The sequence below is a fragment of the Falco biarmicus genome, chromosome 8 (genome assembly GCF_023638135.1).
Source record: "Falco biarmicus isolate bFalBia1 chromosome 8, bFalBia1.pri, whole genome shotgun sequence".
NCBI lineage: Eukaryota > Metazoa > Chordata > Aves > Falconiformes > Falconidae > Falco > Falco biarmicus.
In genome coordinates, this window is record NC_079295.1 from 21,524,037 (window position 1) to 21,538,021 (window position 13,985).

General features: G+C 36.7%; 1 protein-coding gene across 6 annotated transcripts in view; it reads right to left on the bottom strand.

The window, feature by feature from the left end:
* The window catches only part of DYNC1I2 (dynein cytoplasmic 1 intermediate chain 2), a 30,289-nt gene that overhangs the window by 2,383 nt on the left and 13,921 nt on the right, over positions 1 to 13,985 (bottom strand). For all 6 annotated transcript variants that reach the window (XM_056348901.1, XM_056348906.1, XM_056348900.1 and 3 more), the window contains 9 exons: positions 5,941 to 6,030; positions 5,520 to 5,682; positions 5,328 to 5,427; positions 4,668 to 4,793; positions 3,575 to 3,721; positions 3,130 to 3,243; positions 2,631 to 2,764; positions 1,480 to 1,624; positions 538 to 678 (listed from right to left, as the gene is read on the bottom strand). In XM_056348901.1, the coding sequence (XP_056204876.1) occupies positions 538 to 678; positions 1,480 to 1,624; positions 2,631 to 2,764; positions 3,130 to 3,243; positions 3,575 to 3,721; positions 4,668 to 4,793; positions 5,328 to 5,427; positions 5,520 to 5,682; positions 5,941 to 6,030 (1,160 nt within the window). The remainder of the gene's footprint in view (positions 1 to 537; positions 679 to 1,479; positions 1,625 to 2,630; positions 2,765 to 3,129; positions 3,244 to 3,574; positions 3,722 to 4,667; positions 4,794 to 5,327; positions 5,428 to 5,519; positions 5,683 to 5,940; positions 6,031 to 13,985) is intronic.

Consider the following 13,985-nt stretch of genomic DNA (forward strand, 5'->3'; position numbering starts at 1 on the left):
AGGTTCTTCCTCTCACCTACCTCCAACAAGTCTGAGTCTCAGAGACTTGTACTATAATTAAAAGTTTATAACTCACACCAGAAAACCCAAACATTCAATTCTTGAAGTCTAGAAACAAATCACAATTTCACTGCAGTACTGCTATAGCAATAGTAATATGGCAACAGGAACGACAACAGGAATGTGGTGTGGGGGTAATGGGTTTGTTCACACTGTTACGCTGCCAAGGCCGTATTGGGAGAGGTCTATAATCACTTCCACAACACGGATCAGTGCGACACCAACAGATATTCTGCACTCTTGTTACAGGTAAAACACTTTAATTACCACTGCTATTCATTATGAGGAGTCATCCGAGTTACAGCCCCATAATGAAAGAACTCTATCTGTTACACAGAAACTACTGGAACTACAGAATACTTAACAACAACATAAAACCAAACCAAAATGCTATGGTAAACTCCTGACATTACCCCCGCCTCCCATGTTTATGAACAGTTTTCCAGCTACATTTGCCCATTAACCTGACTGCCTCACCTCAGTATCACTGTTGAGATTCCACAGGTCAAGCCTTCCCATCCCATCCACACAGGCAAACAAGGCTGGGTGAGTTGGAGACCACATCACATCATAAACATAATCTGAGTTGTCTTCAAAGGAGTAGAGAGGTTTGTTATTCTGAAAAAAGCAAATATAACAATGCAATACCCAAACTCTGCGCTTCAAAACCATAAAGCTAATGGGTAAAGCAAAATACAGAACTTGAACAGCATTATCAGCAATAACTACAAGGAGATTCACATTTTGACTTGCTTTAAAAAAAGGCTCTGCAAAAAGCTGCCACAATTGTTGTTGTTATTAAAGGGATGCTTCCCAAAGCATGCAGCCTTTTTGCTGGCTGCTATTATAAAAGAATTAGTAGCAAGCCAATATTGTAAGAGATTAAAAGATTCTTAATGCATTAAAATTACAAATCAAGCCAAGTATAATTCAGTGACAGCACTTCAGGGTATTACTGGCAGATTCCAACTCTGCTTGGCATTCCTCAGGACATCAGACTAAGAGTGAGAGAGGTAATTCTGGCAACGGGAACGACAGGTATTTCAGTTGGGAGCCTCAGAGTTTAACAGACACCAGCTTTTGACTCCCCTAGTCCTTCACAAATTGTAGCAAAACATTTGCTTAAGCATCATACAAAGTAATTGATTTTACAACATGATTTACATTTGATTACATTGTAATTGTTGTTGATAACAAAGCACAAAAGGATGAACAGAATGGATGAGAAATATACAAGTGATGTAGAATCTAGAAGCAAAGCTTTTATGTTATTAACTATAGTTTTGCTCATCAGCTGTCTCCTCTTTGCAGGACTGCTGCTAGGATATTTGTGACTTCACATTAAGTTTACTGGAGTTTCTTACATTACAGCACCACCTTGTGTCAAGGACTATGAAGAAAACCACTGAACTAAGTTACCTTAGTTGTCCAAAGCTTTACTGTCCAGTCAAAAGAAGAGGTGACAAAAAGATGTGAGAAGTCTACGGGTCCAACAGCTGCATGGCAGTTGATACCTGTGATTGGTCCCTGGTGTCCTTCAAACATCTCACTGATTCCAGCTTTGCTGTTTCAGAATATATAACCAAGGTTAATTTACCTGGAAACCATGTATCTGCAGACAGAAACAGCAATTCAAATATAGCCACAAGAAGATTTTACTGCTTTGTATGGATGTTACCCCAGTGCAAAAGGCTTCATGACAACAGGATCACAGAAGACCAGGCTTGAACATGGACCTTAATTTCAACATCAATCTTCTGCTAACCTTGAGTGCCAAAATATAGCACAGGGAGAAGAGATTCATTCAGCAGGTACCAGTCCACACGTTTAACTACATTGTTCTCCAAGCAATAGCTAAAGTTTCCATTCATATGAAGAACAAAATGCAGTCTTCGGGGATGAGCATGAACCTCCAACTGACTTAAGTGAAGTTGCATGTACCTTATGGACACAGTGTTCAGACAGAAAATGGTAACAATATATCCCTAATAGTCTTCTATCTGGAGCAATGAAAAAGAAGGGGGTAACAGATGGAAAGGATGTTACACAAAAGTGATACAATTTTGGGTATTTTGGAACCAAAAAGCTGTGCAGCAAGGGTGATGTGTATTTGAGATGAAATCTGGACACTCAATTATATTTAAGAAAGCAATTGATAAGATACAGTCAGACAATTTCAAAATAGATTGAACAGCAGGAGAAAAGCTAGCCAATTTAAGATTTGTGCGTGATGCTACTGTACAATTATCTATAGAACCGATACGAAGTTTGGCACATTCTGCTACAATTCAAATTAATAGAACAGCAGTGACCTATGCTGCCCTCATCAACACAAACAACTCTTAGTCACTGGAGGCAGCAGAGTACCAATTCAATATTCCAACTTCTGTTTTTAATGAAGTTCTTACTCAGGAAAAAGCACGCACAGGAATTCATATACAAGCTATTTTGAACTCTTTAAAGGCAAAGGAGTAAATGTGCTCTATAAATAAATTTAGGAGTATAAAGCATGCAGGGATTCACCCTTTCACTATTTCTACTTCCTCTGAATAAATAAAGTTTGTATTCACCTTCCATGACGGCACGCAGTGTACACCGAGCCTTCTTCACTGCCAACAACGAAGTTGTTGACATCACCAATAGGGAAGGACATGCAGGTAACAGCCACAGCCTTGGACTGTTTGTGAACCAGCTCCATGCTATCCTGTAGTGAAAATATCGGCAACTTACTTTAAATGACTTTTCAGATGTTAATATTTCAATTTTTTATAGATTTCTCAATAGAAGGGTGGGTGGGTTTCTTGTATTTTACTTGTACAGATTTGGGCAGGAATAAGAAAGTTGTTTCTTGCTAAAATTGTGTTCACCACTAACACAAGTGCAACAACAATGTACAAAAGGCTCAACAGACAATATTTGATTCCACAGGTGGGGAAATACTTTATCATGCTACCTTAAGTAAAATTCTGTACGTTGGGAAAATGTTTATTAGTGCTTTTTGGATTCATTAAGTTTTTACAAAATACTCATCTGGAGTAGATACTGTCTATATCCAAAATTATATCTTACCTGTGGTTGAGAAAGCATGTCCAGACTCCAAGAGCATATTTTCCCATCAGTTGAGATGCTAATCAAATTATGAGCATTCTGGGTCCCAACAACATTTACACAGTAGACTGGGTGCTAAGAAATGTAAAATACTATCAGAAAAAGTGATTTCCAGGGCACAACCTATTCTAATATAGTTAATATAAAGTAAAATACATAACTTCACCATTTAACAAAGCCTAAGAGATGGATCATGGTACAGTGTATGTATACATACTCCCCTAGAAAAGCAGTATTTGTTTTTCTGACACTGATTTTTACAAATAGCCCCGTTCTCCAGTGATAGCATTGGCAAAATAAGGACACAAACATTTAAGCATTATCAATCAAGTGCACTGGACAGAGTTTCCTAGAGGTTAAATACATCTCAACAGGGATCAGTCCTTGAAGATATTTCACCCCCTACCGTGTGAGCAGCAGCTGAAAGTGGAGTTCTCTGCACTGGGGTTCTCTTATTGCTGCGATTATCCCATAGCACTATTTGGCCTGAGTATGTGCCACCAACCACCAGATTGGGATGAAATTTTGCAAATGTAGCTGACATCACTGCTGACTGAAAGGAAGAAAAACAAACAAACAACAAAATACACAACAAACTATCATTCAACTATGCTATGTCTAAAACTAAAGAAAATGGGGCCAAATATCAGAGTAAGTTCTTTACCTAGATTTGTTACATTAATTCACTGTCCAACTACTTAAGTATTCACAAACCCTTTGTGAAGCCCCAGTCTTCGTTTTAACCTGTATTTATAAAATAAAGGTTTCCTCCTCTTTTTTTTCCATATGTATACATTTATATTCCTCCTAGCATAGTTTGTTAGCAAGCGAAGGCCCAGAAACACACAAGATTCTAAGAATGTCTGGACACACTTTGTGGTTGTTTTCTTAGAGAACATACACATCTGTTTTGATACAATAAAGTTACTTTTGCAAATTAGGGTTTGACAGTAATCTGACAACATGAGATTAAATTTTGATTCAATTTTTCAGAATTATGGCATTTTGAAAATAAAGTGGCTATCCTAGGTCTGGCATAATGGAAGAAATTTGCGTGTTTTTGTCTCTCATAAAACTATTAGAAAACCTCCATCGCCTTTTTCTGGACACATGTTTCTAGTTTTCATCCTTGCTCCATCTCCTCAGGCCATCTTCATTCTATTCGGTAAACTAAGCTCTAGTACTATACAATCCCACTCAATCCCCTTACATAAAAACATTCCTTGTGGTTCAACTATTACACAAGAAAGTTTTTTTGTTTTAAAATAAATTAAAACAAGAAAATGAGTTCTCAAACAAGACTGAATTCCGAATGATGTCAGAAATTCTGAAACAAAATGTTTCTAAACTGAAATTCTAGCTATCAACATCTGTTTGCAAAAACATGCAGTTAAAGGTAATGCCACCTCAATTAAATCATTATGTTGACAAGCATAAGGAAGGCACTTGTCCAAGTTCATCAACATAAAATTGTTAAGCCTCCTGAGATGGAATCATACCTGGCAGTGAAAGACATACTCTGGGGTAGTTTTCTTGTACTTCATATTCCATACAAGGGCCACCCCATCAGGCTCATGAGGTGCATCCTCATTGTTGTTGTAAGAGGCTACAAGTAATTCTGGGTACTGTACAATAAGCAAAAAAGACTCAAAGTAAGCAAGATGATTAGCTAATGGTCCAGACGATCTTTATTTTCTTTTGCTAAAATACGGTTAAAAAAACCTACCGAAAACCAAAAGCCACCTTACATTATACATAAATGAGAAACTGTCAGTTAAAACTGTAATTGTTTCAAATTTAGCTCATAAAACAGCAATTAACATAGACATTAGTCTTGCTCTGTCTTTCATCATAACTTGTTTTTAAACATAAAAAACGGTACTCTTAAGTGAGCTTTTTTTAGTGAAGCTAACAGTTTACCTCTACAAAGTAGGCCATAAACCAGAAACAAATATGCTAAAGACTTTCTTCATAATATAAACAACCTTTTGCTATTTTTCATGAAAGATTAACAGCTCTGTCTACTTTCTGTGAACTATGGAGCATGTAAAGAACACACTTATATACAGCCTCTAGCAACTGTACTTACAGAAGGGTCAAGTGCATAGAACTAGAAGAATTTACGAAGATAACTGCTTAATGTAAGCATTAATTTTTACCTGAGATGACCAGTCCAAACAACTGACAACACGATGCTTTGACCAACGTTCATCAAAAAACTGCCTATTTAAGGACAGTTTTGCTCCTGCTTGAATCTCTCTAGAAAAGCAATTAGTAGATATTAATCTTGGATCACTTTTTCAATTACAAGTATTACACATTCATAGTAAAGTATTCAACATTCACATTACCCTTCTTTGTCTTCTAAGTCTCTTCCACTGTAATCAAAGAAAATGTTGATTTGCTCCGAAAGAGCTCTTTCAACAATCCGTGTGGAGTGGTCAAAGAAACTTAGAAATTCTTCAGAATGCAAAATTTGTTGTTTTTCCTCTTCTGTAAGTTCATGAGGGGCAGCTGGAAGAGAATTACACGTATATTCTCTGGACAGCATACTTTCATCAATTCTTTCCAAGAAAGGAAACCGGAGTATTTATCAAGATGTTGGAAATTTTATTTCCTAACATCCATAGATTTAAAATAGTATTTATGTTTTATATTTTACTAGTTGATTGTTAAAATATAAATGAAATTAATTTCAGCTTAATGAAAAGAAAGTTAAAAAAATTATTGATGTCTTTTACGGTACACTGAATGCTTTGAGATGAACTGTACCTTCTTCCTCCTCCTCTTTTTTTAATGTTTTTTCTTCCTCAGGTTCAACTAATGGTTTTGGTGCGACTACATCATCTTCATCTTCCTCATCTAAGGAGAAACATTATTTTGAGACTGTCAATGTTTTTAAAGAGGAACAGTAACTTTCCATATGAGTCTCAAATAAGCTCATGTAAAATGGTATAATTTAGCTTAAAATGGTTACATTTGTAAAATGTAGCCCCCAGGATAACATTACCTCAAACGAAAAGATCATTGGAACACTCTCTACACCTGGCATTTAGTTGCACTAAATTATGTACTTGTATAAACTGAAATAAGATGCATAAGAAATTGTAAAGAATCCAAAGTGGAAATCTCTTACAAGCATTTATGATTCCACACAAAACCATGTGGTGGATGCATGTTCTGTGTAACATACTGACACGTTAATGCTGTAGAATAAAGAAAAATCAAATGTCTAAAATAGTCTACAGAGCAGCTGCTTACTTGCGATCTGAAACCATCAGTCTAATGGGTCTTCACATGGCATGAAGATGGCTTACATTAGCTTTCAGGTTGCTATTCCAAGAGGCAAATTTTGCTAAAGATAATAGCTGGGAGATTACATTTTTTCTGTCATTCTAAATGCAAGTCTCATTACCTGTATCATGTTTGGCAATGAGACCTTTATAGCAAAATGTGTTTTCCCTAATTGCAATGAATAGCATAAAATGTTAATGTTCGCGAATACTGACAAGGTTTACAGCACTTTCTGCATTTCTACATTTTATTCTTTGAATACTGTAAACCAGAAAATAACTTTAAATTACTTGGTGTTGTGGAATATGCATTTCCTGGTCTTTCTTCACCTACTTTCTAGAATAAGCTTCTGAAAAGACTATTTTTATTGGTTAAACAGCTATGTCATCTGTTTATAAGGGAATGGCAGCAGGAGTTTGCTGCATGCCTCATCACAAGTAATGAGACAGTATGCAACAGGGACTAGGCTTGTTTGTTGCAGTCTTCTCCCTGACCCACGTTCAAAGTTATATAACAAAAGTAAAAAAAAAAATAAAAACACACACACGCACACCAAAAAAAAGAAAAGAGGGGGGGAAGGGGGGGTGGTCGAGAGATGGGAACCAGCTGCCAAGCCATGGTCCCAGCAGTGAGGCCAGCTGACTAGATAGCAACAACCAGATGGTACTGCTAGGATTGTCTCTCTGCTATGAGGTGGCAACGGGATGGCACAACATTTTTCTGCCTGACTGCTTCCAATCACGTCTTTCCCCAATGGCAAGCCTGTGCAATTACCAGCACTCCAGGAGGTCTACAGACAAGCCTTTACCCTGCAAACAAAATACAGCTTGTAGGCCCTACCAGCTGCCAAACCACACACATAGTGATAGGTTTAAAGAGGTCTGAAAATCTTTCTAACTCCATAGTATAGGCAATAAAAATATAACTGTACCTGCAGGAAAGAAAGCTTTAAATGACACTGTATAATGCACACAATAATACAAACTCCAACTTAATCAAAATGATAATGACGTATGCCAATCCTACATTACTTGAAATTGAGCGATTTTTACGTTCTGACAAGTTTACAGAACTAGGATAAGTGGCATGAATGATTTCAATATATGCTCATACTTTTGAACCAAATGGTGAAGGTTAAAATCTTTCCTTTCAAGGGCCTCAATCAGCCACAAAGGAAAACAGTAATCACTGTCTTTTCAGCCAGCCCAACCGCATTTGTCAGCCCTTTCTCCGTCAATGCAGCCAGAGCAATCAACCTGCCAAACATTCAGAATGGAAAAACAATCTGAAAATACAGGGTATAATGCACCTGCCAGTGAAAATGGCCATTTCAAGAAAAGCTAGTGATCTCAGTGACCCTGCTGAGGAGGCGGTGGTGCAAAGGGGAAAGAACGCGTAAAAGAATTCTTAGTGATCTCCACTCTCTTGCACATTGACACTTCCTTACAAAGCATGCCAATTACAGCTTTTGTGCTACTTAAAAAAAAAATGAAAGCTTTTTTGGCAAAATAATCATGCAGAGAAACAGAAAGACACTGCTCCTTTTTAGATGGATTCACATGTACAGCGGACTAGTAATCTGAAAACTGTATAACTTGTAGCAATTCCAATAAAGAATGGAATGGAATTCTTAATGTCAAATCACTATAGGTGTAAACACTGATTAATTAAAAAATGTAATATGAGTTAACACACATGATTTTGCGAACAACAAATACAGGACCACATATTCACATTACAGCCACTTGGATAAAACCCCTCCTCTTGCATGCCATGCCAATCAATCCTGCAGATTTAAACGATGCCTTCAAATTTAGAAATTTGGTTTTGGGTCACCCTGGGTACATTATTCTAGCTTGGGAAGTCCCAAATTAGAAATTTCAGCCCAATCCCCCATTAGTCATACTACACTGATTCTAAGTACCATTTTCAGTGACAGGAGTCAAATTCTTTTCAAATGCAGATGGTCAGCCCCTTAGTGCTAAGTGACCTCCTAATCTACATATTTTATTCAAAAAATCATATAGTTGATTGCTCCTGCCTTTTAATGTTTGAAACATAAATGGCATATATTATACAGCGCTCTAAATTCCTTCATAGTACTTTCACTGCATACAGCCAGCTTATATTACTGCATTTAAATGCAGGATACAGCACTTATTTTAATATTCTCAAAGTATCAGACTTGAAATTGAACATGTCATCTCACTGTGATTTATCTGTAACTACATAAACCTAAAACCTTCCCTCTAAAGAAGAGTCATATGCAAACTTCATCATTAAGGGATCTGGAGGAAAAAAAAAACCAACTGAGACCAAATAACACAAAACAAAAAACCCCCCACCTATACAAGTTCTTGACCTCATTATTCAAAACTAGGATGCTTTCTCACAGAAGTTTACAAACAAAAAAGGCAGCACGAAGCTTTTGGAAAACAAAAGAAGTAGGAAATTTTTGTCTTAATTACTCCTTGTGTCTCTCCTTTATCTTGAATTTATTTCGTAACAGGCCAGGTGCTGGTATTTGCAAGGAATTGGCATAACAATAATATATTACCCAGCAAATGCTGCAAGATTTGACATACTATTGCTGTAACAGTTCCACATCTACTAAGTCAAGAACCCATGATCCAGTCGTGTGTACTGCATTTATTTCAAGTCAGGTACATAAATTTGGAAACCTTAAAGGCACTGCCTAACTTCATCCTCCTTATTCGTTATTGACTGTACCCACTGACATTTTATGCCACTTCAATTGTCAGTACACAAATACAATTTCTCATTTAAATAAAGGCTGCTAAGACATAGAAAAATCATAAGGCCACAAAGACAGGAAATGGGACTCTATGTCACATCAATGTATGATGAATATTCATTATGATATGCTAAGCAACTAACTCCATGTTCCTTCTGACAGGTGAACAGGGGATCTAACGTTATAAACTGAGCAGTAAGGATTACATAAAAATAGCAGCTACTTTAATAGTGACAAATTTGTCAATGAATGCTAAAAAGGTTTAACGAACGACTTATTTTTTTGCTTTAACATCAAAATTGTGATGTATTTTTTCCAAGACAGAAAGAAAAGCAGTACTGTAAATTAGACTGCACCTCGCAATAACACTAGAGTGAAGTTGCTGTTGTCTGCGTAATCTGTTGCTGCAGAGTAGGTTAATCAAAGTTAAATCATCTGTGAAATGGGTGGCTTTTGTTAAGCCAAATGTCTTCATATCACATTTTCCCATCTATATTTCACTGTGTATTTAAGGTATGTACAGGATAATATATAAGAGGCCATTTTTCTTTTTAAATTATTAAAATGGAAAAGCACTGCATTTACTGCAACAACATCCAAGAAGCCAATCCTGTACACCAAATTGTTATTACTCAAGTCCAGAATTAAAAGGACAAAAATGCTTAATATTTTCATTCTGTGTCTTGGAGACCCTACCAGACATTAGTTCCTCAAAGAGTAGAGCTAATTCAGTAATACTGTCTGCAGTTAGTTGTGATTGCACATGCACAATATTGTACAGCAGTGCTAAACAAGTATCCTGTTAGCCCAGGAAGAGCCTTAATTGTGACAGCTGAGCAGAAACACATTCCCCTATATGCCTGTCTTTGGATTAACTACTTCAAGGACTCCATAACACATCTTTACTCAGCATACTGGTGACCAATTTCTTTCCATGTGAATTTGAACAGTATGTTAACAAATCACAAAGGAAGAGATTGAACAGTATAGTGCAGAAGAGTATAACAAGAAGTAGAGATAAGAAAAAAAAATTAGCATCAATGATTATAGTACTCTGCGTGGTGACCAACACCGAGTCTGCAGAACATTAAGATACATAGCAGAGTTCACGTCTGAATTGCATCACTGTTACTAATACTGCTTCTGCTGTCTGCTAGAAAGAAATGAGGTACAAAGAGAACGCAATTTCAAGTGTACTTTCAGAGAGTAGATCTGAAAATCTGCTGCCTGATACAGCATGCCAAATAGAGGCTAAATAACAAACCCAATAACCAGTTGACCACAGTAACTAAAAAACCATGTCCACCAAAATTGGACAATGAGTGAAACAGGGAGCAGTGTTACATATAGCATCACAGCAACTGAGAAATGCATTTAGATAGTAGGAAAAGGGGATGGCAGAACAAGGATGCTAGGGAATGGAGCAGCCTAATCACAGGATGTTATGATGGCGACAAAAGTTATTGAAGTGTAGTAACAGCACAGAGGCATTAATGCTTAGGTTTATTAGTTATAAAGTATGGGAGAACAGCACTGAGTATGGCACAGCACTTACCAAGCCAAAATAAATTTGATTCCTGAACAAAAAAGACTGCCATCACCACTGTATCACAGAATGACAAAATCCCAAAACTGAGTAACAGAATGTGCTAAGAGAACAAGAAAAGAAAAAACCTGGGCATATTTTCTCTGTTGTATTGCTCTGAACAATGAACCATTTCATTATTTAATTTCTTTTACATAATAAATAGAGAACAAAAGGGTTAGAAGACTACAGCTATTGAAAAGTCTGGAGGAAAAAACCCAAGAATATGTATGTGTCAAGGCCGGGGGGAGTACTGAAGACAGATATGTGTCAGTATTTTCATCAAAGCAAGAAGTTTGAAAGCACAAGACTGCCACCCTGACACCACTTCGTACTGCATCTCTTTGCTACATCCTTAGGCTTTTGTATGGGACCTCAAGGAAAGAACAGCTGTGGGTTACACGCATCATACAAAAAGTATGTAAAACAAGTATTGCAGTTTTACCTTCTAAGTCTACTTTGGATATCGGCACCTTATTATAAGAACTGTGAAACACATTTATTAACTTCAATTAATAGGGAAATTTAATATTCCATACTGTTCAGAATACACTGAATGACTTCCTGTGGCAAAAGACTTAGCACTCTAAAAATGACTCAATCTCTAACCAGAACGGAACTGATTTCTACGAGATCCTGACTCTATTGTTTTACAATATTACAAAAAGAATCCATTGCCTAAGACAAGCAGTTTCTCAAATACTTGCAGGTCATTAGTACTGCAGTAAAAAAAAAAAAAAGGAAGTTGTGAGAACTGCTGTAAATGCCTCCATCTCCTAAAGAATCTGTCACATTTCAAATTTAAGAGCTGAGCATAGCCTAAGAAAAAGACAAGGCCTATCTACTACTTTGGATACAACACTTCAAAGGGGTGGGGGTGAAGATACGTAAAAAAGTCATACAATTCCAGCAGTGATACTTTTTGTCTTAACATAAAGAGGCTATATTGCGATTAGCACTGAGGTCACATTCTAGCTCTAGCATCTAGGGCTGCATCATTCTTTCATTACAAATGGAGACAACCACTGGCTCTTCAGTTGCAGCCAAGAAGCTTGTATCTGCAAGACAGGGTGAGGCGAGTTACTTCATATTTGAATATTGACTAGAATGGTGCAATATGTCCGCACTATACGAAAGCCTGAACATATAAACTTAAGTCTACCTCACTCCTCTAACTAAGGAATTTTCCTGGTTTGGATTTCTCAACTACTGAATGCAGTCTTTTCTATCAACTTCTGATATAAGTGACCTTTGCATTTTAAAACCAAGAGTGTTCAGGTAAAAGGTACACATGATTTAAATTCAACTGTTTGTTACACCAAATCCAAAATCAGCATCCCCAAAGGCCAACTTTAAGTTGGGGATATGAAATCTCCCCTATGTAACTCACTCTGTGTTGCCATAATTGTTTCCATGACAATTAGGAACTGTTTTAGTTTAAAACTAGTTTACTCCTACCTCCTATCTGTTCCATGAGACAGATTGGTTGTAGTTTGAATGTTTCCCAATTCAGCTTACAATAAATGTATGCCACAATGGTTTGTGGTTACAAGTGGAACAAAGGTAACTGTATTTTTAGTTTGGTGTTTTATTGTGATGAGGTGTGCGTCCGTCCCCCAAATGAGCACAATTGAACCTACAGCACAAGTGGACCTAAACCTGCAGAATGACTGCACAGCATATCTAATAAAACTGCTTCTATTTTCCTTTGTTCAAAAGCACAGCTCCAACAGCCTTATAAAATGTCAAGTTACAATAATTAAGAAAGGTTCAGTCCATTTTACAAGAAAGGCACACTGGATCTAACCTAGCTGAGATGCAACTTGTTGCTATACAAGGGAATTACTGAAGATTATTTGCATGTGTAAATTCAGTTGCAAGCTCAACTTTCAAGTGTACTTGGTAAGATTATCTTTAGTTTACAGTATACTCACTAAAATAAATTAAAACCACAACTCAGATTGTAAGAATAAGAATCAATGAGATAAATTATATTCTAATTTTATCTAATTGCACTCTGTGAAAATTCAGCATATTGCTTTTGTCAATTGTTTTAAAGACTTCAAAATTTTCTTCCCAGAATCAAAATCTCCCACCTAGTGACTCCTTTCTTTTTGAAGGAAGCATAATTTTTTTTTTACACCTACATCCTATTTCAGATGTCACCATAAACTGTGAACATGGAACTTAATTACGAATGTGTTTAGGTACTCTTTAAAACAGACCTTAAAAAGACCCCCAACACTGAAATGATGAAAAAGCATCTGTGACTTCTGTGAAGTACACATATATAAAATAAATGGCACGGGCCTTCAAGAAAACAGTATTTTTAAGGTGGAATAGATCAGGAGACAACATCTGTATTGAGAGCTTTCTGGTAAATGCAGAAATACATACAGATGACCCATCTTTACAACTCCACTATAGTAAACCTGAACGTGAAACTAAGATCATACAATCACAGGCAATTTCCACTGACAGCAGGCAGTAGAAGTAAAACTCTTTAAGCACATGAACTACAAATTAACTCTTCAGATTCCATGAACCTGACAGAGAGCAGGAAAAAAACCTGAGGGATCAGAAAGCTGAAAAGGGCACTGGAGAAATGAAAGCAGGAAAATCCCAAATGCCTGTCTGCGCAGGGATATAGACAAAATGAAGGAGGGAGCAACAGTCAAAGAAAACGCATATCCTCTGTTATTCTGGATCACTGAATAATGAAGTTTGAAAGATCTGGTTTGTGTTCTGAAGACACACAGGTCCCTTATACTGGATATCCAAAGATAAGAAGGGAAGAAACTTCTCAACACAATTATTGCAATTTACTTCCTTTCTTTTCCCTCCCCATTTGAACTCATTCACAGTCCTTTGCATCTAATTAAACTTGCCAAAGTGACTTCAAGACTTCAGACAAGAGTGGCATACTGATGTAGATTAGAGCAACAACGATGCATCATTTGTAATACACTTCACACTCTGTATCATTTGTATTACACTTTCAGGAAATTATGAAGTTTCTAGAAACACCAGCATAAGTTTTCAGTTGAGTATTCCCTTTTTGTTTTAAAAAGTGTTTTTATTTCCTTGCATAAACACCCAAAAGTTCACATACCAAAGAGCAGGAAAATGCAAAACTATGAATGTAGAATTCAGTCCTAAAATTTTTAGCAAAGACACATACTC